The sequence below is a fragment of the Blennius ocellaris genome (assembly GCF_963422515.1).
Source record: "Blennius ocellaris genome assembly, chromosome: 15".
NCBI classification, from domain to species: Eukaryota; Metazoa; Chordata; class Actinopteri; order Blenniiformes; family Blenniidae; genus Blennius; species Blennius ocellaris.
In genome coordinates, this window is record NC_137664.1 from 10889279 (window position 1) to 10913090 (window position 23812).

The window sequence follows — 23812 nt, forward strand, 5'->3', positions numbered from 1 at the left end:
CCCCACCAGAGAAAGGGAGTGGGAGAACGGCCTGAATAACTGCCTTCATCATCAATGTCACATAAATCACTTAGCTGGACAGAGCTTTGAAATGACTTTTTTTTTTTTTCTCTTTCCCTCCACCCTCCTCTCTCTCCGAGCTCCGACTGAAATGTTGCTGGTATGATGTTGCTTGTTACACTGCGACGCTTCAGTCTCAACCCAAATACATTCAATTCAGAGAAAACGCGGCAACGTTCACGCCGACGGCGCTAATAAATGACAACGTGCAGAGAAGACAGGTTTATTATGCGTTTATTGTACAGTTTATATTCAGATTTTTATTGCAAGCCTTAACAAATATTCAATATGAACTATTCATGGTGTTAAGTACTGTGGATTCTTATCAACTGGGACATGTATGTCATTGTTTTTAAATTAAAGCCAAAAAGAAGACTTTGAAACCACATGACAAAAGGAGGCTCTGCTCTGTGATTTTTTTGACTGTACAGAACACTTTCTGATACACAGGCCATGCAGTAAGTGAAACATGCGTCTTTTTCCTTTCTTTATTTTTTCACCAGCTGGATTACATCTTCATCCTCCATCACGTGGTCCTTGCCCACCTTTTGTGGATTATGTTTCACAGATGCGCCCCACACAAGTGCACTGGAAAGACAAAGAGCAGAGTTATTTACAGCTTTACAAAACAAACAGGGAAACGAACAAAACGACTGAACTCTTATGCAGCGGACACTAATCCTGCAACCGTTACTGTGCGATGACACCTTTTGAGAACAAAGGCACTAAAGTGCACGTTCGACCCTTTAAATGCTCCATCGCATCAACGCGCAGTCTGATTGATGGTCCGAGCTCTCCTCATATATCATCCCAATTCAAAACTGCACATTTAATGCTGGCGTGGTATGTCGCAGCATATCGTGTCCATAAAGACAAACAGCTCGTTCGAAATTAAGAAAACGCCTCTCAATCGGCCTCAGGAGACCAGCTGCATTGCAGGAAAAAAAAAAAAAAAAAGCCCAGCTCTTTCTTGGTAGTAGCTTGTATATGAACAGAATGAAATTTAGAATTAATAAAAGGTCAATATATGTATCTCTCGCAAAGATGGGGTAAGAAAAAAAAAAGAAAAGAAAAAAAAATCATGCTGACATTTGTTTAAACTGTGTATTTTCCAGATTAGGATATTTATCTGCAATGCCTGATTGAGCAAACATGTACCCCGATATTAAAAGTTAATCTACCTTTAACATTTTGAACAAAGAAGACTTCTTATATTCTTTAAAAATACTCTATGTAATTCACCATTAGGAAGGCAGTACCTCAGACACACGTTTATATTAACCAAGAGATGGATTTTTGGAGAAAAAAAAACCTGTAGAAATTGTGTTAGTTGGTAGCATTTTAAAGTATCTTAGTCTTACTTTGAACATTTACCCTTAATAAATATCAGCAATAACCTTAAAAAAACACATTTGGGGAAGTTGCCATTTCTATTGTCAGTATTCAGTCTCTCACACACACACACACATATATATACACACACACACACACAAATATATATATATATCATGAGAGAAAAGTGGAAAAATATAACCTTTCCAATGCTTGGCACACAAAGACACAATTTACTCTGAAGCCAGGGGATATGACACTCACTACTTGAACTCTTTGATTAGGTTTTTGTGGATTTTTAAGCAGAAATCCTCCACCGCAGTGTGCTCATCGGGCAGTACGACAGGAGACGTGTAGTCAGGGAGCTGGCCTTTGGGTTTGGTGTAGCTGCAGACGAAACAGAAAGTCAAGAAACGCATCTCAAAGTACTACCCCACAGAAACCCCCCCCCCTCAAAAACAAACCCCCACAGGTTCCTTAAAACCACTTACATGCGCACAAGTTTCAGGTAGTCCCACATCCTCTCCAGCAGGTCGTCAAAGTTCCAGCGGTGGTGGGCCGAGATGGGCACACAGTGGGGCACCTTGTAGATGATGTCCAGCTCCTCGATGGAGATCTGGTCGATTTTGTTGAGCACGTAAATGCATGGGATGTAGACTCTATAGAGGAAAAGACAAGAGTGTGAAAGCATGCTGGTTTCCAAGAAGCTAAAATTAGCTCAGTCTCGACGACTTCTGCTTTTTCTTCACAGAAGGTGAGAGCAGGGTGTCCTTGCTGCCGCAAAGCCTTTAAAAGTATCTGTTAACCTCTGAAGAAATACTGCGCAAGGACATCAATCGGCCATAATGTGAAGAGTGCCTTCTTAATACGGGGCGGCTCCTCCTTTTTCTGCAAAAAACGGCTCAAATCCATCAACTCTCTGAAGGTGTACCGTCACTTATAGTACAAAGATGTGGACAGCAGATATTTTAAGTCCTGTAAAGCGAAGAGGCGGGCGGGGGACCTCCGTGTGCATTAATGAGCCTCAATCTCTCATGACATTGTCACCAGTTCACCACTTGTGACAAATACTGACCACTGTCAACTGGGAACGGGCCAGAACAGCTGGAGTTTACAACAAGCCCCACTAACACACACACACACACTTGCGCGTCTTTCTGCTTCAAACATATAAAACCTGCAGACAAACGGTTCACTCGCTGCCTGATATATTGCATCCTCTTCAGCCGAGTGTTCATAATGTTACTGCAGCATGGTGTCGACTGCATTATTGCGTTTGAACGCAAGTAAAAATCAAATTCATTTCTCCTTACTTGTGGCCGACAAAGTCAAACTAAATTCTCTCCTCTTTTTTTTCTCAGCTGCGTGATAAGCAAAAAAAGAGAGAAACACTATGAAACATAGTTATATGAATAATTTTTTTGAAAGTGTGAGGCTCCACTTTACATCCACCATTATTTCTTGGAAAGGCGCAGAATGCTGCCGCAACACGTTCTCTGCAAAATGCTTTGCAATTATTCAGCTGCACACCAGATACTATTGCTGCAATAAAAAATGTATTAATTAAAAAAAAAAAGCTACAGTTGATGGCATGTACGATTCTTGTTTGCCCCTGAATCATACCTCATTAATGGGCACATTTCCTCTACTTTCGATGCATCCGATTCACCCACCCACCGCGTTCAGGACGCCATCCCCCCCCCCCCCCCCCCCCCCATTTGGCTACATTGCAGTGGGACACACGCGCCGCATTTCTCGACTGCGTATCTGCATCGGTGTGGTGGGAATCCACTTGAGATTCTAAGATTCCAACAGGCCACACCCACAGGCTGAGGAGGGCCCATTCTGGCACTTCAGCAGCTTACCGATTTCCCTCCACCACATCAATGAGGTCATCGGCCGTGGAGTCGCTGCGCAGAGTGATGTCGGCGTTGTGGATCTTGTACTCTGCCAGGATGCTCTTCACCGTCTCGGAATCGAGCTCGGTCTGTGCACACTGAAGAGGGGGAAGACGAAGCGCGCGGAGGGAATGAAAATGTGAAATACTTCGCGTAGATAAAGATCTGCCTTCATTAATAATTTACACTCTGTAGGAGCAAGTGCGATATGATTATTGCACGCTGCAAGTGAATCGAGACAGTTTCAATTTCCACCATAGTGGCAACAGTTATTTGCTTTTTCTTTCTTTCTCTTTTTTTAAGAATAAGGAATATGCATTTTTATTATGGTAGCTCACAATGAGGGGAACATTGAAACGCTTGCATCTCTGTATTATGCGGTCCCGCCATGCGGAGTACAGTGACACATACTGTTGCAGTAAAATTGATGCCTCCTTTGTCCTTCTTCTTGAAGCCGATGTTGGGCGGCTGCTTGTTGAGTCGGATGCCAAAACCTTCCAGCTCGTGCTCAATTAGCTTCTTGTGACCAAGAGGCTTCAACACATCGAGCACTATCAGGATGAGATTGCAGGTCCGAGCCACTAGCAGGGGGGGAGACAGAGGGAGGAGCGAGATAAAGACACCGACTGACGCAGTGGAGGAAGGAGGCCTTTCTTCATTCAGCATGAACTCTTCAATAGGATAATGAGATTGATGCAGTTCTTTTACTGCAATTAGGCAAAATACTGGCAAATGCCCACAGTTCCACCAGGCGAATTTTACATCTATGATTTAGAAAAGCTGCAAAATCCTATAGTTAGAAAACAAAAAACATGATTTGAAGACAAAATCACGACTTTACGATGACAGACGGGAGCAAATTAAATGCATTGATACTACAGTGACATGGTTTCTGGGTTATGTGCCTTTGAATAGCATGAACCCACAAACAAGCACTGACCGGCAGAGACAAAAGTTAAATTGCGGTTCATTCTTTTGAAAACTAAAATACAAATACAGCAAATCAAGACCTCGAGGACAATAAAGAAAAGGGTTCTCTTGGAAATCTGTTCATTTTAGCATTCTGGTTAAGTTTTTTCCCCCTCCTTAAAAATGTTATCACGTGAATATGTCAAATACACCGATTTCAGAAACTTTTTTGAATCCTTCTTCACCTGCGATGACTTGTCTGCCTCTGCCCTTGCCATCCTTGGCCCCCTCAATGATTCCTGGTAGATCCAGGAGCTGGGAAAGGGGAGGGAGGAGGGAGAAAGTAATGAACCATCTGTATACTATTTAGCTAGGTATCGTTCATAGAAGAATCTCGGGTACCTGTATTTTGGCGCCTTTATAACGGATGACTCCAGGAACTGTGGTCAGAGTGGTGAACTCATAGGCAGCAACCTCTGAATACACACCTGCGAGGTTGCTCAGCAGTGTAGATTTTCCGACCGACGGAAAACCCACAAAGCCGATGCGAGCGTCACCAGTTTTGGCCACGTCGAAACCTACAAATCAGACCATTGATATCTTTAGAGGCGAGCATACTCGATATATAAAGCAGCGGGTGTGAATAACCGGTGCTGTGACCTTACCTTCTCCTGTTCCTCCACCGCTGCCTCCTTTAGGTGTGATCAGTTCCCTCCTCAATTTGGCCAGACGTGCTTTGAGCAGACCCAAGTGGTGAGCCGTGGCCTTGTTCCTCTGCGTCCTGGCCATCTAGAAAATGCAGGAATTTTTGTAATACACGGAGAACAAAAGCAGGTCAAACAGTCTATACTGCCCTACATTCACGGAAATAAGGTTACACTAAAAAATACTGAAGTCAAGACTGAGTTTAGTGCTGCTTTCCAGTGTTTTGGCCACAATATGCTGGAAAGATTAGCGCCGCCGCCAGGCCTGGTTCACAGCAGGCGGGATGCAAATGATGCATGCTCTCGAAATGTTCATGAAGCTCACGAATTTTGTTGTTTAAGTTTACTGCAGTGTATATTGAGGAGTATTTAAAGACAAGAAAGAAGAACTATGACACATGTGCCAAAGTGTATAGTGACGCACAACATTCAGATGAGTAACTTTTTGGATAAACTGTGCTTGTGACAGTAGTTCCAATGCAAGAATCATTTTACTTCAGTTCAATTCTGAAATTATTTTTTCCCCTTCTACTTTTACTGTTATTTTGGGCTTAATGCAGCTCATTTACCTTTTGCTTTGTAGGGAACTTTTCAAAAATAAATCACATAACCTTGAGGAAAGACTACAGTCTACTCACAGTTAGGTTATTATATTAGCCATTGAATTATGTTTTGATTGCGAAAAAATAATCTGAAGACGTAAACCCTCATTTAGCAATGTTAAATCAGCAATTACTCTCAACTTGACTTGCACTTTATGGATGCTTATTCTTTACTTTTACTTGAGTAAAGTAAGTCTGTGTGAAAAGCGAGCGAGAACGAAAAGACTCATAATCTGGGGTAGTCTTGTTAAATAACAAAAAAATAATAATGATTGTACTTGAGGTAATTATGTCACAAAAGCACGCAACCGGTATGTGAATGTGGTATTTTCCATGGACTATAACTGTTCCCAATACAGTTTTAAGTACACAACCAAACAGGAGTAGTGCTTTTGATGACACAACGGCTAAGATACATTATTTATATATACTTCGAACCCATTGTCAGTGCAGATCTTTAATGGCTGATCACAAACTTTCACTTGCTGGTGTTGATTCTTCACATTTATTTAGTAAACAATAGATGGGAAATTAATAATAAAGACGTTAATTGTTTTTCCACACCAGAGCTTTTTCAAAAATAAACAGCATTTCCATGCCAAAATTATTAATCAGGATCTTCTCCTGACTCCCAGCGGTTTGTTCAGGATCCAGGCTAGTTCTATGATTTGTAGTGGAAGTTGATTTTTTTTTTTCTTCTTCACAACGCCGAGCTTTTACGCGGTTCCATGCCAGCTGGGTAACACCCATAAATATCAGCGATCTATGCGTACAATACAGAAAATATCCGCCAGGCTTCTTGAACCAATTCAAAACAACTCTCCACCATTTGCTATAAACTGACAACAAGCAGAAACATTAGGAGTTTAAGACGAGGCCCTACTGAGCGGCGGCCATGCTAGCTCCGGTAGTTTTAGCTCCAACGTGACTGATTCAATGAATCTCCTTTCACCTCACCTCACTTTCGATCTCTGCTATTTTGGCGAGGATACTCATGTTGGCGGCGAGTCCCGGGCACGGATTGCGTTATAAGTAGAAGAAGCGGGGAGATTTCTCATGAAAGTTGGGGGAAAGTTGTGTGCTGTTTTAGCACGCACGTTTACACCACTGCGGCTGTGCGCCGGCTTGCCGGAGTTCTCGCGAGACTGCTTGTGTTCGCGTTCCCAGTGCTGTGACTCACAGGACATCGTGCGTGTGTTTGTGTAAGGATTTCAAACAAATGAATCTCCGTGCAAAAAAAGTACAGTTTTGGGCACATTTCTCATATTCCGTAAAGCACTCGGTGAGTACTGCAATGTATGACGTGACCTGCTTTAATAAAAACCTTCTCTTTGTCTAAATTATTCAACTTGCTTGGTTTCAATCAAATCCTGCATTGCATTATGGTCATGATTATTTGAGTTTAGGAGTTCACACCTCATTATAAATCCTTGAGCACGTGTCATCACAGGTTTTGCGTTTTATTCTTGAACGTTGTACTTAATCTGGATAATTTGATCTTTTCCCTGTTACAAACATTTAACTGTTATCTACATCCTGGATTAATTCAGACTATATTTTTGTCGCATAATTCCTATGTAAATTCATTTGAGAGCAATTGTAAATGCTGGCCACATGATGGTGCAGGTCTTAAGACTCTTACTTCTGCTGGAGCTAGAGGCTTTTCCTTATGGTGTTTGCATGTTGTCCCTTTGAGTGTTTGGTCTTTCCTGGACACTCAGATTTTCTCAAAACCACCAAATTACATGACAGTGTTTGTTTGTGTGCTTGTTCGTTTCTGTGTTAGCAGGATCTGAGTTGGGTACCCCAAGGTTAATCTTCACGAAGAAGGTGATGAAGATGAAAGAATGGCTTAAGAATGTGGTTTTTTTTTCTTCACTTTGGTTGTTTCACAAGTGCTTTCAATATCATGTATTCTTTGGATGTATTCTGTGTGGGTAAATTGACCAATGAGTATGTCTGTCACTGGGTTCAGTGTTTAACACACACAAATCCCATATCTTTTATACTGTTTTATCCAATGTAGGATCCAGGAGCGTTGAAGCTGATCCCAGATGACTATGGGAAAAGGCAGGATACAACCTGGACAGCTCATGTGTCCATAAAAGGGTAAGCATAGAGAGATAGACAGTCACACCCCAATGTACAGAGAGTCCATCCATCCATCCTGTATACCACTTAATTCTGTTTGAGGTTAAGGGGTGCTGGATTAGATCCCTGCTAACTGTAGGTGAGGGCAGGAGACACCTGGACAGGTCACCAGAACATCACAGGACAAAAACGGAGAGAGACATACAAACCATAACCTCACATTCACACCGAGGGATTTGGGTCACCAATTGACCTCACGTGTATGTTTTTTCGACTATGGAAGGAAACCAAAGCACCTGGAGATAACCTGTGCATGCACGGAGAGAACATGCAAACTCCTCACAAAATCCCCAGTTGGTATTTGACCCCATGACTTTCTTGCCGTGAGGTGAGAGCAGTAACCACTGGGCCACCCATGCGCCTTAAGCACAATACAGCCAACATGGTCATGCCTACAAGTTAAGAACGGGGGCAAATTTTACCCTTTTGCACAGGTTGAGGAAGACGTGTTCATTCAGTGAGAAAGTAGAAAGGTTGCATAATAAAATTGTACCAAAGGGATACAAAATGACTTAAACAGATATCTAACAGTGTTACTGTACTTCCTCTGTTTGCAGGGACACACATACAAATGCAGCATTTATATCATCATATTCAATACAAATGATCACACATTAACAAAAGGACACAGGCCTGTGAAATGTAGTTGTTTTTTTTAAATTGTTTAATTGTTTATCATTTAAGTCGCATACAGTATAATCTCTCATTGGTTTCTATGCTGCTAAAGTGTGTGGACTGATCATCTGCTGTTGTGTTGACCTTCTGATTGATTTATTGGTTGGAGGGTGAGCTGGTCGAACAAGATCAGTGCTACTGCCTGGATGAGCGGCCATCAGATCTCCTCTGATCCATGCGATGTTCTGTGAACCTTGAATAGGTTACAATAACAACTACAGTCATATACTGAATATTGATGCCTCGAGGGTATATTGGGCACACCAGGGCTTTTCAAACAGTTTATATGGAGACAGACTGCATAAATGGCCAAGGAAGACATCTAGATCAAGTCAAAGTATTTCAATACAAATTTTGGACATTCGAACTTCAAAATCCAGTAAATATCAGTCAGTTAAGAGAGGGGTCACCACTTTTTGCTCTTCCAGCTCAACCAACAGTGCCATCCAAAGCATTTTCTGTAAAAAATAAATACAGTCTGAAGAATATTGCAGTTTTTAAATCGGTTTATAATTATGGTTTAGGAAATAACCTCATAGAAAACTTCATGTATCTGATCTCCAGTCCAAAATGTCTTAAACCATATGCTAGATATGCTGAATCTGCCTTTTCTAGATCCTATTGTTTGTGTTTAATTGCAAGAGGTGTGCTTGTCCTCATCATAGTATATAAAAATAGGCTTTCTTATTTTCAAAAGGTAGATACGGTTTATGGTTGTTGTTGTTGTTGTTGTTGTTGTTCAGCATTTCTTGGTGCCCAGCTCGAATGACAGCAAGCATAAATAGCATAGGAGAGAAGGACAGGAGGTGAGACACAGCAAGACGTGGGGTATTTACTGAATTTATAGTTACTCAGTACATTTCTATAAACTGCTACTGGTTCCTGTTGATGCTTTTTCGTGGAAAAACAGGGGGCTTTGAAGTATGTCATTAACACTTAGCCACAACTTGAGGATTGACAATAATAAACCCATGCCCAAACATCTCAAATGTTCTTGTTTTAATGAGCAACGCATCTTTATATCATATGTCAGTCAGCATTGAAGTGCATTGATTAAAAAGTAAGTGCAAGTACAGATTTCGATGCATTCATTTTGACTAGAGGAATAAATTATTTGCAACGTCGCCCCAAAAATAGTCATTCTACAGGGGCACTCTGCAAAAAAGAAAACCGCTATAGTTGATGCTGTTTCTAACCTAAAAGATATATGCTTTTTTCCTCATTTCAAGCTTTTTAAGTTCTCTCTGAGCGACAGTGTGTAGGAGCGGTTTTTGACTGCCCTCTGCTCTCAGTTCACTCTAGCCCATAAAACGCAGCACTGTTCCTCGCTGTCACTGACATGCTTCCTGGCTGATTTCTCAGTGGTTTCTCGGGTTGCTTTGAGGAACACAGCAACAGAATCAAGCCAGCAGAAGCACAACGTCTGTGAGAAGCACTATTTTAGTGCAATAGTTTCACACTTGGTAATCTTGCCACCTAAAACTGGCTACCTCTGCATAGAGATGTGGTAGAGTTCTTGTCATAGCCTCGTCGACAGGCCTTTTACTAAGGGAAGCGCCATTGTTTGTGGTCATGTCACCAGAGCAAGGATAACAACATCTTTTGAGGTAATAAAAAACAAATAACAGCATGAAGTTATCCATTAAAATGCGTTGTCCCCAGTATCTTGGATTCTGTCATCAGAATTTTGGATAATACTTATTGAAACCATAAGGCTTTACGATAAATGCAACTTGGCCATATGATGGCAAAAGTCTTCAGTGGAGGCATTCCCCTTGGACTCTAGCTGCTCTCGGAGGAGGTGGGCGGTGCTGTGGAGGACGACCTCCGTCGAGACACTGACTGTGAGCGCTCAGGGCTGTGTTTGTCATAAGGCTGGAGCTGCACCTCCAGGAAGTCCCTGTGCTGCTGGCTGATGACCTGGCTGATGAGTCCAGGCAGAGCTTGCAAGTTACTCAGTAGAGTCTCCAGCTTTGTCTCCAGCAGGGCAATCCTCTTCTCCATGTCCTCGCCTCTCTCGTTCAAGTCCGATATCATGTCGTACATGATGTTCTGAGTCTGGAACAGGAGAGAGGAGACACATTTAATGGGGATCGTTTTTCCCGAACTGGGGGTCACCTTTTTTAAAAAGGCATCCTGAACGTGCTGGGTTCCGCCATGAACAAATAGATAAACAAAAACAGGACGAAAGTCAACATTTCATTGAATGTGAAATTGAAAACGCTCTGTTATTTCTGAAAAGAAGAGGAAAGGAACAACAAGAAACGGTGACATTTAGATTGAAATGATCTCTTTGTCTTGACATCTCAAATGCAGACTGTGTACTTTAAGTTATTCAAAACAAAAATTGTCTCGCACCAAAGACAACAAACAAGCCCCAAAACACCATAGAAATATCACATACACTCACATTTCGCATGTATAATCTCACTCACATGCTCAAGTACCTCCAAATATTTCTCACATGTCACAATAGCACTCAAAGTTCAGTTTAATGTCACAAGCTTCAACACTGTAAAACACAGTTGAAGGGAGGACAAGCAGCAGGAGAAGCGATCCCCCTCCTTGTGTGTCCTCTCCCTTTTGAAAGAAGTCATTATTTTCTAAAAAGTGAAGTAATGGTAAAACTATTGATTATATTGAGTGTTTTTGTGTGACAGAAAGTTAAAAATAAAAATAAAAATGAGAGAAGCAAAGCTTTATAACTGTTACTGTTGACACTGTGGGAGACTATATGTAAACATGTATCAAATATATATTTTTTTAATCACCTATGGAGCAGCAGTTCACAATCACATTTTATAAAAAAAATAATTAAGAAGGCTTTCAACCAAAATGTACCTCTTGACATGACAAATAGCATGTCTGCTGTGAGAGTTGGTTTGAGTCGGCGTTCAAGGTGCCACTAAGAAAAGGCGTTTTGCTTTTTTTTGTTTTCTTTGTGTACTGTACACCATAAGCAAAAAGAAACTCGTACTGCAAAGTCTTTCAGACTGCCTAATTATTCATTGGGTTATCATTTTAGTTTTCTTTTTTAATATATTGGCCAATTTTGAATTAAACATATATAATGTAAATAGTTAATGGTGACAGAAAATAAAATATAATAATTTCTTAACATTAAAATTCAGGGAATGGGAGAAGGTAACGAATATGTTTTTTCTATGGCCGTCTGCTTGGCTTTTGGGGAACTCCCCCCATGAAGGAAAATACCTTCCATCATCCAACAGAAAAGGTCAGACGGACGTCAGTTCAAGTTCTTTTTTGGCTAAAAATGCTAAGCTTCCATTTCAAGCACAATCTCCATTAGAAACTGACCCACAAGGGCAAATTTTATAGCATTTACAGCAAGTCGGGTTTCCTAGCAGACTGGAGTATATTACTTAGTGACCTTGAGGAGACAGGAAAGGTGCTTGCTGGCTTGGCATGATGCTTTCTGCTCCTTTGATCCATCAGCCATCTGTTAAGAGTCTTAAAAATATATATATATACTGTGGCTGCTGGTTTCGACAATCTCTCAAGTTCATTTTCCAAAGTGATCATCAACAGATACAAAAAATTGGTGTCATGGAGTGCCGCTGCAAGAAGGCGACTGCTGGGGTATTAGTCATTGTACAGTCTAATAACCCCTGGCAGCTTACAGGCGATGGGATCCATCACTTACCTTGTCCTCTTCTTATCTGGGGCAGGAACCATGGGATAGACTGTCTATGTGAATCAATGAGAACTAAATAAGCAGCTCTCCCCAGATGACTGAGTTCAATAATGATACATAATATCTTGGAATGTCATGATTCTGCTTTTGATAAGAGTCTCCATGATTTGTTAGCGGTCACAACACCTACATATGGAGCTGAAGAGACCCAAGTATGAGCATCTTCTGTAAATATAGAAATAAGACCAGCGCATGTTGAATAGTACTGCCCAAAATAGTTAGAATGAAAGATAAGGCCCATTAATTCACAAAGTATTATAAATGGAGAGAATGATTGAGTAAAAATGCATCATAGATCCACTTCAACCATTAAACAAAACCTTAAAATGGTCCCATCAGCCTACTTCTGATCAAGGTGATGAGAGGAGAAGAGAGAGGAAAGCAGCTGAGATTGTTTCAAACTGTAGCTCGAGTGAGCAATTTTGCGATTTGGGGACATGTGATTCAGCCTGAATGGTAAATGACAGAAATGCTGTGGAGGAAAAATGACATTCAACAAATGCTTCACTACTTTCACAATGAAAGGAAGACAAGTGAGTCTAAGAGAGACTTCAGTGGAGGTGATGACTTGAAGGGGATACAATGTGATCTGAGGAATTTCACAGAGCACTGCAGTGGCGATGCATCTGCCCAAAGAGATGTTCAGCTCTATTTAGCTCCCATCTTTCCACTGAGGACATGGAAAAGGCTGAATCCACACTGCCCTCTTAAGGCACCAGACTGTTACAACAACAATTAAAACTCCAGCTGAGGCGTACTGGCCACCGGCCACCTTATCCAATGTCATATCCCAACTCTCGCTGCTGTTTTACACCACCGGGTGATTAGGCAATATTAACTAATACCTTTCATGACATGCTGGAAGATATCCAGTTCGACTGTGGTGTACTTCTGAATGTCAAAACGCCGTGCCTTTCTAGCTTCTTTTTCTAGGCCTTTATTTCTGGCTGAATCATCAGATCACAGTGTGTCTCCTTTCCCAGGTTACTGTTTCTGCTGTGTCAGGCTGGCGCACTGCCTGGTCTTTCCCTAAGGTTTGTCGGCTTCTGTTTAGTGCATCTGGAGACAAACATCAGAGAATACATGAAGTGAAAAACTGTACTGGGTGTTTGCGTATGCAAAAAAAAAAAAAAGGCTTCTTGTTTGTTTCATTCAGTAAATTTCTGGAGAGCATGTCCTGGGGGCAGTAATTTACGCTGCAAAAATAAAGAGACGTTATTATTTAATACCCACACAATCTGCCGCGCAGTCAACCAGAATCACCACCCAGATGTAAAGCCTGTCTGTTTATTTGACACCTGTAGACTTTGATGATATTAGAAAACACAACTAATTCAGCATGTGGACTCGCATGCATTGAATTCAGTCACACAGAGGAAAGGATTGTTATCCTGTTGCACAGAGCAGCAGGAGTCTATCTTACCTTAGCAAGGTCCACTAGTGAGTTTGCTTGGTCATTCAGCTTGCGTTGCTCCATTTTAACACTTCTCAATCTGAACACAAGACCATTCAGAACCCAAATGAATTAACGCGGTCATTCTCTTTCTGAAGTTGTGCACACACAGGGCATACACATGGAGAGCACTCCTAAGGACATGCACAGGATGTGTGTAGAGAATGCGGGGATTGCAGGGGGGGGGGAGAGTCGGTCTGTTTGGTTGAGCTGCATGCAAGTGGAGAGGAGACCACAGGGGAAAATAGGAGAGCTGCCTCAGAGGAGCATGAGAGCAGCTCTGATTCCTACTCAACCAACACTAAAGACAAGAGGGGAGAGAGTGCATACATGGTGCAATCAGGATTCACCAAGTCCTATAGCGACTCGGCAAATAAGAATATAAAGCAACAAAAGTGACTTGATGTTGCTTTAGGATGTTTTCTACAACAACAACAAAAAACTACTTCTCTTTCTTATGTTTATAAACTATTCTTTAAAATGCCAAATACATTTAATATTGGCACAAAGGATGCAGCTACTTGCACTTTTTCTTTTGTTTTAATTTTAAGACAAATTGTGAAAAAATCTAATTGTCTTTACAACCTGACTCGTAATGCATTCATATTAAATAAAAAAAAAAAGTCATGCTGGATAGAAGATAACACTCTTCCATAAAGCTTACAAATGGCGTAGCCTCCCCATGACACGTGGCTTGTGAGATATAATCTATGAAATTGTCAGTTTTTCATTGCCCCCGAAACTCCTCAGAATATCTGGCAAAAAGATCTCACCTACTTCATGCAACATGCTTAAATAATTCACACCTCCTGCTTAATTAGGCTCCAAGAGCCTGGTTTAACTCTGCTTCTCAGGGGGCTCAAAAACAGCAACTGTGCAGTATTGTAGCGTGTCAACCACACGTGGTTTTGAGATATTAAAGAGGTTTTTCTGCCCTCCTGAAATGCCACATGCCTGTTAAATTACAGCTAACTCAATAAAAAAAAAGTAATATCACGGTGGCCAGTCTGGCACCGTGTTTCAGATTGTGATAAAATAGTACCATTGTCAATAATAATGATATTTAAAACAACCCAACATTATTCAGGTGAATAAATAAATGCAATTTTAGTGAGATAATTATTATGTTGTGTGCATATCCAAGGTAAACAGACATGATCCAGAAGGGATTTAGGGGACCTCTGGGGAGTTTCTTGATTTATCCAGATGCACCAGTTTTTCGTGCAACACAGGATTACTTTTCTGTTTCCTGAAGACAAGCAAATGTGGAGCGACCATGACAGGTTAGACCAACAGAGGGTGCACTGTCACTTAACTAAACTACAAAGGAGGGACAGTCGCCTGGCAAGTGAAGCTAGAAAAGCTTCCTACACAGCAAGACTGCTCGGAACATGATAGAAAAACAGCATTTCAATACTTCAAATAGTTAAAACCAAGCAAAGAAAATAGAAAGTAGTCTCCTGAAAATGTGACATATACTAGATTTTCGGTGTTAAATGGTTTTGGAGTTGATGTAAGACCTGTTAGATTGATACATTTCACAGTTGGATGACCAATAGTTGTTTTGATGCAGCTCGGGGTGACGACGAGACAACCCCCTCATCCTGTCCTTTTATATTCTGCGTCTGTTTCCTTTCAGTCAATCATTCTTGGTGGGCTGCGCTGTTTCTGAATGGGCACTCTGAATCTGCTTGCTATTCATCAGGGGGAAACGGCTACGCTAAGCTTTTCAAAAGCCCACTAAATCTGTAAGGGCAATCTCTGTTAGTGCAGCTCGATATTTTTTTTTTTTTTTTTTTTATCTTTTCAACATGCTTTCTTTGTCGTGACCTCCGTTTACCTCGTTGTGGGCAGAAATGCAAATGTGTCTCTTCTGTAATTGTACAGGGTGAACATTTTGCTGCCGCAAGACTGGTTTTTTTCTTTTCTTTTTTTAACTCCTCAGTCCCTGCTGACAGCATTACACTGTCGGTCACAGTCGCAGCCTCTTCAGCTTGAGCAGAATTGCTCTGAGGCTTTCGCATGACCTTCGGCTCAGGTCACTTTCCTGTTTCTCCAACTCGCTGATCTCTGAGCTAACAAGCACTCAGTGTTGTGCCTCCTGCTATGATTCCCACTTGGACCTTGTCGAAAGGAAGGGACAGCGTTCCCAGAGGGGGACAGCCTTATTGCTCTGAGACACTCGATTTCACAGCTGCTATGGACTGTAAGACATTCGGATGCACGTGTGCGACACCATAGCTGCAGTTTGGAACATCGTACCGTCCGCGTGACCTTTGCAGTGTTTGAGTTACATCTGCTGCTACCTCTCCTGATTCTTCCTGCATGACAGCTGCATGTCCTTGTTCATGCGCCGTTTCACCCGGCGTGGCAATACTGAATCTCTGCTACTGTGTCATCCAACAGAGAAATGGAGGAAATGTGGCTGCAAATGTCAAACAGGCGTAACAATGGTTCCACCCGCCGAAAGATGACCCTGAGCTCCGGCCTGTATAGGAGCACGACAGCTTGGCTGTATAATGTGGCTTTTGGAGGTAATATAACTTATATTGTGTGACGACAGGTCCGTCTTCTGTCGAGCTCTAGTTGTCATCCTTCGGTATGTGAAAACACAGTTGATTGGAGTTTAATCAGTGCCTTTCTGATTAAAGATCAAAGTCTCATCACATCCATGCAGAAATGGAAAGAAAAACACCCTCCATCACTGATAACTGAAATTCACTCAATATGCATCTGTTGGTGTGGATACAGTGTGCAGCATAAATCTGTTGAGTAAGTGTTTGCAGTGGTTGTTTGAAACTTGACTAATTGAAGGGAAATGTAGACGGTAATGTGCATTTTGTCAAACTGACATGTGTCTCTTTGAAACTAATATGAACCTATGTAGTTGCTTGAAATAAATGACGACATCTGGTCACATCAAGCCATTGGATGCACCGTTTTCGAAGCATGAATTTCACTTATCAAATGAGGGAGTGTAATTTTTTTTTTTAGTTTTTTTTTATAGTAACATTATTGGGTTCAAGGACAAGCTCTCGTTAGCATGCACACGACAGGCCTGTATCTACGTGTGAGGCGAAGACTTACTTTCGAGCTCTATTGCATTGTGTCGACAAACAGGAAAAAAAAAAAAGAAAACATGAAGTAGACAAATGAATTATTACAACAACAGATCAACATATTCAGATGGTAAAATCTGTTTACGTCTGGCTGCTGTAACCCTCGTCTTTATACCGTCGCTTGACCTCTGAGGACCAGCAATAACCTGTGACTTATCTCGCAGTGGGACCGGTGTTCTGTCCCCCCCCCCCCTTTTTTTTCCCCCAGGCGCTAATCCCAGTTATCAGTTGACGCGGTAAATAAAAGCCTCTCCTTTAAAGTTGAGCAAACACTGAGCGACACGGACAATGCCGAGAAGCATCCATGGCTGGATTTAACAACAGTTTACACTTCACATTCTTTAGTGAGGCTGATGATGATGACTGACAGCACTGTCTCGCAGCTTTTTTTTTTTTTTTACGGCAGGAAGCAAACATGATAACGTCTGATTTGATGTTTACTGCGGTCACTAGACTGGTCAAGGACACCTGTAGGCCTTTTACTACCCTCTGTGTGTTGGGCCACATGCTGTTCTGCTTTAATCCCAATCCAGAGATAGCTCACCACACCTGGCTTGAATAGGTTGCAGGCAAGACCTAAAACCCCCACCCCACACAGATAAGCCTGTGAACACTCCCGCAAACGCGGCAAAATCTTTGCATCATAAAAGTGTGACGGGGGGGATGTTGGGACCATGCTGAGCAGCCGGTGTCACACAGAGCTGGACGTGACTTTCCTCCACTGAATCAGGCTCTTTATAGATTTAGCTTTAGCTCAGGGCGTTATGTTGTCCACAAGAGCCGAAAGTGGACCTGAGATATTGTCGTCACTGCTGCAAACCACACAAACCTAGCAGCACTGGCCAAATGGGTTGCAAGGGCAAGAAAATGCAAATAAACAGCACAAATCCGGATGCAGATTGCAGCAGCAGCAGCAGACAGCTTAGGTGTATTTGTGTTATTACTGTTTTTGCAATTCACCTCCCTAATGTCCTTAAAACATAAGCGTGTTCAAAACATTCATGAGTAAATCAAAGTTGCACATGGGAGACCACAGAGACCCATATACTAACAGAAAACCACACAAAGCAAACAAACGCACAAACAGACGTCTTAGTTGAGCACAAAGCTACGTACTGAAAGTATACCGAGCGCTTAGTCGTGTATTTTAATAAAGCTGGTGCTGATAGCCAGTTAATAAAAGAAGCCACAGAGTAGATTTGCTGGTAAGTACTGTAGATGGAAGAAAAACAACGGTGAGGTAAGGCTAAAATCAATAGTGTTTTGGAGTGAGATAGCACTTTGGGGCCCTTGGGGACCCACTAAAAGACTGGCTGACAGGTAAGTGACTGACCAGCCGCTAGAGGAGCAGAAACCCAAATGTGTCGGCCCTGAGGTCAGCCTGATGCCTGTCTCACAGCCAAACAACGACACAAGAGTCGACCTGACAGCGAGAAGTGAGCGAGAGTGAAATCAATATTGCGCTGCTGTGAATTCTGTAACTTCAGAATATTTCAAGTCAAAATGAGTTTTACACAGGTGAACAAAAGTCGCTTAAAAAAAAAAAAAACCCAACAAGCCATAAAACCGACTCGTACCTTCAGAAATACTTTAAAGGAACTTCCTGAGTATCAATGAATAATATTTACATAAATCCAGTTCCCATGCATATTTTTCTTGAATCCTCAGAACAATTAATAATCACATCTGGAAGGTTCTTCAAGTCGGCTGAAACATGGTAATCGAATTCTCACTAATATGAGAACATAATTGTTGCTACAGGTGTCAAACAATTCAGATTTCAGGTTTGCGTCGCACTGATGAATCAAAGTGAAAGTGCTGCCGGGTAAAAATCAACGTTAGTCCATCACAAGCTGACGGGGTCAAGATGGCGGCACCTACTGATGGATGGCTTGGAGGAATTTTCTCTGGTGCTTCCTGACTCTGGCGTGGTCCATCTTCCTCACAAGCTTAGTGTTCTTGTAAATAAGCCACGTCTCCCTGAGAACATTCGCAGCTGTGTTTTTCACCTAAAGAGCAAAAAACAAAACAAACGACCCCCAAAAGTAATGAATTCACCATGAAATGAGAGATGAACAACAAAAAGTGTCTTATACAAGCCCAAACTTTTCCGTACTCTTTTTGTTAGCTGGGTGTCCATCATAAAATTGTGGACATGTTTTTCAGCTTTGGTTAATTCCAGTTTCTTTGCCACCACAGCCACCACCAAGGCAGTGCAGCCAGCTCCCTGAGGAGGAATGAGAACAGACACAGACACACCATGTTGGATTTTTTCATTTATATTTCCTTACCAGCCATTTCTCTTCAGTCATAAGTGATCATGTATGCATCAATGTGTGAGCCGCTCTCAAGTATAACTGGATGTAATTCCTGTAAATATTATGGCTCCATCACAATTTACACCTCTTTGTTTTTTTTAAAATGCATTGTTTTGTGTCAAAAGTCAAGTGTTTGCCAACAGCACTGAGAGACAAGAAATGATTAACTAAATTACCATCCTCTTTATGCCACAGGTAAAGTTGATGATGTGACAGTTATAGAGTCAGCATAGCCTCACAATTGTCGCTTCTTTTCCCACAGCAGGGTCCGCATAAAAACCCAGTGGTTGATGCCAACACAAATGAAATTTTTGTTTTCTCTGATATCAACAATGTGAGCATAATCGATCATTAACTATTTATTATAACCATTTGAGACATTTTTCTTTTTCTTTCTTTTTTTTTTTTAAACATCCCCTGATTGGAGTGTGTCATGGAAACATTGTTGTTTCAGAAATTATGATGGAGAGTAAAAGCTGTGAACAGGTGATTCCGTTTTAGCTGCTATGAGGAATCAGTTCCACTTTTCCGATTTTGACCACCCATTCATTAACTGGTTTTCAGGTTGAGGCACAAGCATCCTCTTGAGGGTGCTAGAGAGCTTCAGAGACCAAGCTTGGAAAATCAAGTGATCAGGGGGATGCCTTTTTCAAACCGGATTTTTCCGTTTTAGATAGATAGATAGAAGACAGATAGATTGGTTTATTGTATTTGTACAGGTGCGATGGAATTAAAAGACAACTCTTGTGGTTCACAGTGCAACTATAATAAGACAAAAGATAAAACGTATAATTACAAAGATTAAAAACTAACATTTCATGAACCAATAAGACCTATAAATAGGGTTTGTGGTACAAATGATATGACAGCCCACATCATACAGGTACAAGTTACTATTTTGAGTATATATTTTGAATATATTATTTTGAGAGTAATTCATAATAAAAATAAACAATAGTTTAAAACTGTTAATCATTATTATAAAACATGCTTTTTTTAAAGGACAGAATTCATTTTATGTGTATTAAAATGGAATTAAATCAGCTTTACCATAAGTTAAATTATAGCAATTACAGACATAATATTGTGACTTACCATAATTTTGAAAAACGTGTCATGAGCATGAGAATTTTTATTACTTCCAAATACTATTTGTCAAAGTCTGGCATTTAACCACGCTGTGACTACGTGGTGTGAGACAAAGCAGCGTGATATTTGGGGGGGGGGTTTGATGAAGCACAAGGTTTTCCAAGCTCAGTAAAGCGGAGCTCATCCTCCCACACGGAAAACCCCTGGTTTATACAGCAACAATCCCACCAGTGAGGCCTCTCTTATTCTACTACTGAGAAAGTCACTCACTCTGTTTTACTCACCATGATGCCAGTCAGGAGACAGACTCCCTTCCCACAGTATGTGTGTGGAACCATATCCCCATATCCAATGGTTAGAAACGTGATTGAGATCAACCACATGGCTCCAAGGAAGTTACTGGTTATGTCCTGGTTGTCATGGTATCTGCAATAAATAATTAAACGTAATAGATTGACCAGTTTTTTAATGCACCCGCAGTAGCTGATGTTACAGCTTAATTTAGAAAAAAAACCCAAAACAAAACGTGTGTTTATAAATGTTTTACAAAATGTTGGTGTGGAAGCTTTTCTGAGTAAACTGCTCTATCTTGATGCCGGGACTCAAACTGCTAGAACGTGTGTACACAATCTATTTTTATGCCTTATCTATGTTTAATGTGAAGCAGCACGGCATAGCGTGAGAAACTGATCCAGGCACCTCTCGCAAGCTCGCACTGTCCATGCAGCGATGATCCATAGTGAGATGGTGAAGACCAGCAGCACAGTGCCGGGACAGATGGTCATGAGGGTCTTCATCACAAAGCGTGTGTTAAAGTTAATCTTGTTGAGTGCACCGATACTGCGGGACGAGGCATCCGTGAAGAGCTTGCTGTGCAGCAGCATGACACGAGCAATGAGGTACAGCCGCAGGAACATGGGGATGGACAGGATGATGTCCACGTCGGCATCCGTCTTGGATGGCACATAGGAATAGGCCAAGCGCGCTGTCCAGGTGAAGGTGTAGTTCCCCGGGATGGGGTGTATGGCGCACACCAGGATCTCCAGGCAGATGAAGAAGATGCGCTCATATGTCATGGCTATCCTCCAGTCATCAGCTGCGTTGTCCACCATAAATAACTGCAAGGAGAGGGCAGTGTGAGGCCAGCGGAGGGGGAACGACGTCTAACATTTTCATCATGTTGACACGGCAAGCAGCAGGAAATCATTAAACTCATTAAAAAAAAATAAGCCAACAAATTATTGAATCACAACTGTGAGCCACCATTTTTTTTTTTTTTTTAAAGAGGTGCAGACCAAGACAACAAAGATGATGTATACTACATGTGTAGGGAGCTTCACTGTGTCAAGGTCAGAAAAGCCCCTCGGGTATTAAAGCAGCACAGTCGGATGCTTTCTGTCCAACTGAAATATGACATCTTTGTATTTCAACAAGCATTCTCCAGTCGATTACTTGATTTTGCGATGATTTCATGTGTTTGTCCGATGTAGTCGGGTCCAATTTTAACCATGCTAAAAGAAAATTGAATTGATGGATGGATTTGTACTAATCTTAGATATTCTAAAGTTTTAAGGTGTAAATGGAATAATGTTCGGTCTGTAATGGCTGTTAAGAAGATTAACTTAAAATTTGATTGCTAAGCAAAAAAAAAAAAAGAAATTGGCCGTCATTGTAATTTTAGCCAGTGAGTATTTTTGGAGCAAAAATAGTAAAGAAAAATTAAACACTTGGCAATCCAAGCTGCCTTCCTTTTTTTTTTTTCATACATCATCATAACTGCATATCTTCTAGTTTTTATAATTTCTAGCGAGACATTTCGAGGGCACCAGGTGATCTGTTGACTCTGAGGATTAATGAGTGATGGATATTTTTGATGTTTTTGACACAATTCCCGTGGGTTATATTTACAAGGCTCCTTCCAGCAACGAATGAAAGTTTTCTTTACAAAAAAATGATGCGATCTATGGATGAGATGGACTTCTTTGAGCTTAGATTCTTCCACAAATCCACCCCCCCCGCCCCCTCCCCCGCATCTTCTATTTCTCTCCGTTTTCAGTCTCCTTTATCCAGTCCAGACAAAATGTGTTGCATTAGCAGCGTGCAGTAAGCAATTTCAACTTCAAAGCATTATACTGATGAGAACATCTGCCACCCCCAACATTAGCATTAGGTTCTGATCGCCTGGCCACCCTGGCCAGAAGGTAAGCCTTTTCGCTTGGGGACCGCGGAGTGAGTGAATTTCAGCACCTCCCATCACTCTTCCTCAGCCTGTCCTCTTGTCATCTGAAGCAGCTTCCTCACATGGTCACTTCTGCTGCTGCTGCTGCCTCTTGTTCACCCCCTCTCCCCTCTTCATCACTTTCAATCCAATCTACAGTTATCTTCCGTCAGAAGATTCACTGCACGGTGTATTCACCCTGAACTAATGGGCTGAGGCCACGACTGCCGTCTCACAAGAGATCCCCGATCGCGCCTACAGCTGCAGACAGACGATCTCAACCCCACTCCTCTTTGCTGCTGTTGGATGCAAATTAAACACTATCAAATCATCTTAACTTTTCCTGTATTGGTTAAATAATTCTTCCCTCTGACACGCCACGCTGACATTCCTTCACAGCTGCTGCTGCTCCATCCACTCAATCACATCAAGGTCCTCTTCCTCCCCGAGCCGTCACAAGTGGCAGTAGATATTTCACAAAATGTTGCTGTCAGCAAATACGAGCGAGGTTTCCTGGCGGCTGTTTATGCCACGCGAGCGGACGTGTCAGTGAAGGGGGGGGGGGATAAAAAAGACAAGAAAAACTGCACCATTACATTTCGTCGGGAACCTCCCTAATGTGCTTGGTAATGAATTATGGGATGTCCAGCGACTCCTCAGGATTTAAAATGAAAAATTATTCAGATATACGCCGTACAATATTTTTGCCTACAGCTTAGCATAGCCGGAGACGGGACTGTGCACAATGCAGTTCATTTTTCACCTCAGCTCATCAAAATGATTGGAGGGGGAGGTTTGTCTGCTTTGTTGCTGACAGGGGCTGCTTAAATGATTTTTTTTTTTTTTTTTTTTAGTTTAAAAGTGAGTTTATCATACCTATTTTAGCTATTTCTTCTTTGGCTTCCAGTAAACTTTTAATTGATTTGTAGGTTTTTAACTTTTAATGCCCTTGCTGGATTTAGAGCAAAGTGCCCGTCACATTTTCTGACCCCTTATGTTCCTGGTTGTGACCTAAAGTCTCAGGCCAAAGCTCTGTCCAAAATCCAGCAATCTAGGCTGCGGATTAAGGGAGATTTGGCTTTATCTGTTATCACCAACACTCTTTCAAACAACGTCCCTGAGGAGATAAGAGTGGCGAGCTCCTTATCTCCTTTTAAATTACTCTTGAAAATATGTTTGCATGAGTGGGTCTTAGCAGGGCTGATCGTCTGAACAATGTCATACACATCTTAAAGCACTGTTTTACATATTATTCCTGATTAAGCTTATATTTCCACTTTGATATATATATATATATATATATATATATATATATATATATATATATATTTACTTTTGACAGCTGTTCAGCTTTATTCACAGTTTCAATATTCCACTTTACAAATGCATATAGGGATAATAATTCCTATTAAGAATTCCCATTTCTTAACTTGACAACAGCTACAGTTGAGGTTTTGGAAGTATTGGAGAATGAGCCACGTCTTATAGAGCTTGAACACAATTGTGTATCTGCTCACTATTTGAATGCTGGACTTCCTAATGTTTTAACATTATAAGACATTGTAAGCC

At 41.4% G+C, this 23812-nt stretch overlaps 2 protein-coding genes across 4 annotated transcripts in view; both read right to left on the minus strand.

The window, feature by feature from the left end:
• Positions 1 to 286: 286 nt before the first annotated feature.
• On the minus strand, positions 287 to 6617 carry drg1 (developmentally regulated GTP binding protein 1). Its single transcript, XM_080510040.1, has 9 exons — positions 6463 to 6617; positions 4865 to 4988; positions 4602 to 4777; positions 4445 to 4514; positions 3702 to 3871; positions 3258 to 3388; positions 1884 to 2051; positions 1657 to 1779; positions 287 to 648 (listed from the first exon to the last, which is right to left on the minus strand). The coding sequence occupies exons 1-9, from the start codon at positions 6499 to 6501 to the stop codon at positions 549 to 551; spliced, it is 1101 nt and encodes a 366-aa protein (XP_080366166.1). The 5' UTR covers positions 6502 to 6617; the 3' UTR covers positions 287 to 548.
• Positions 6618 to 10113: 3496 nt separating this feature from the next.
• kcnn2 (potassium calcium-activated channel subfamily N member 2) overlaps positions 10114 to 23812 on the minus strand; it is a gene marked incomplete at both ends in the record, with an annotated part of 34349 nt that continues 20650 nt past the window's right edge. For all 3 annotated transcript variants that reach the window (XM_080510372.1, XM_080510371.1, XM_080510373.1), the window contains 6 exons: positions 10114 to 10389; positions 13470 to 13539; positions 18500 to 18627; positions 18735 to 18845; positions 20310 to 20451; positions 20725 to 21143. In XM_080510372.1, the coding sequence (XP_080366498.1) occupies positions 10114 to 10389; positions 13470 to 13539; positions 18500 to 18627; positions 18735 to 18845; positions 20310 to 20451; positions 20725 to 21143 (1146 nt within the window). The remainder of the gene's footprint in view (positions 10390 to 13469; positions 13540 to 18499; positions 18628 to 18734; positions 18846 to 20309; positions 20452 to 20724; positions 21144 to 23812) is intronic.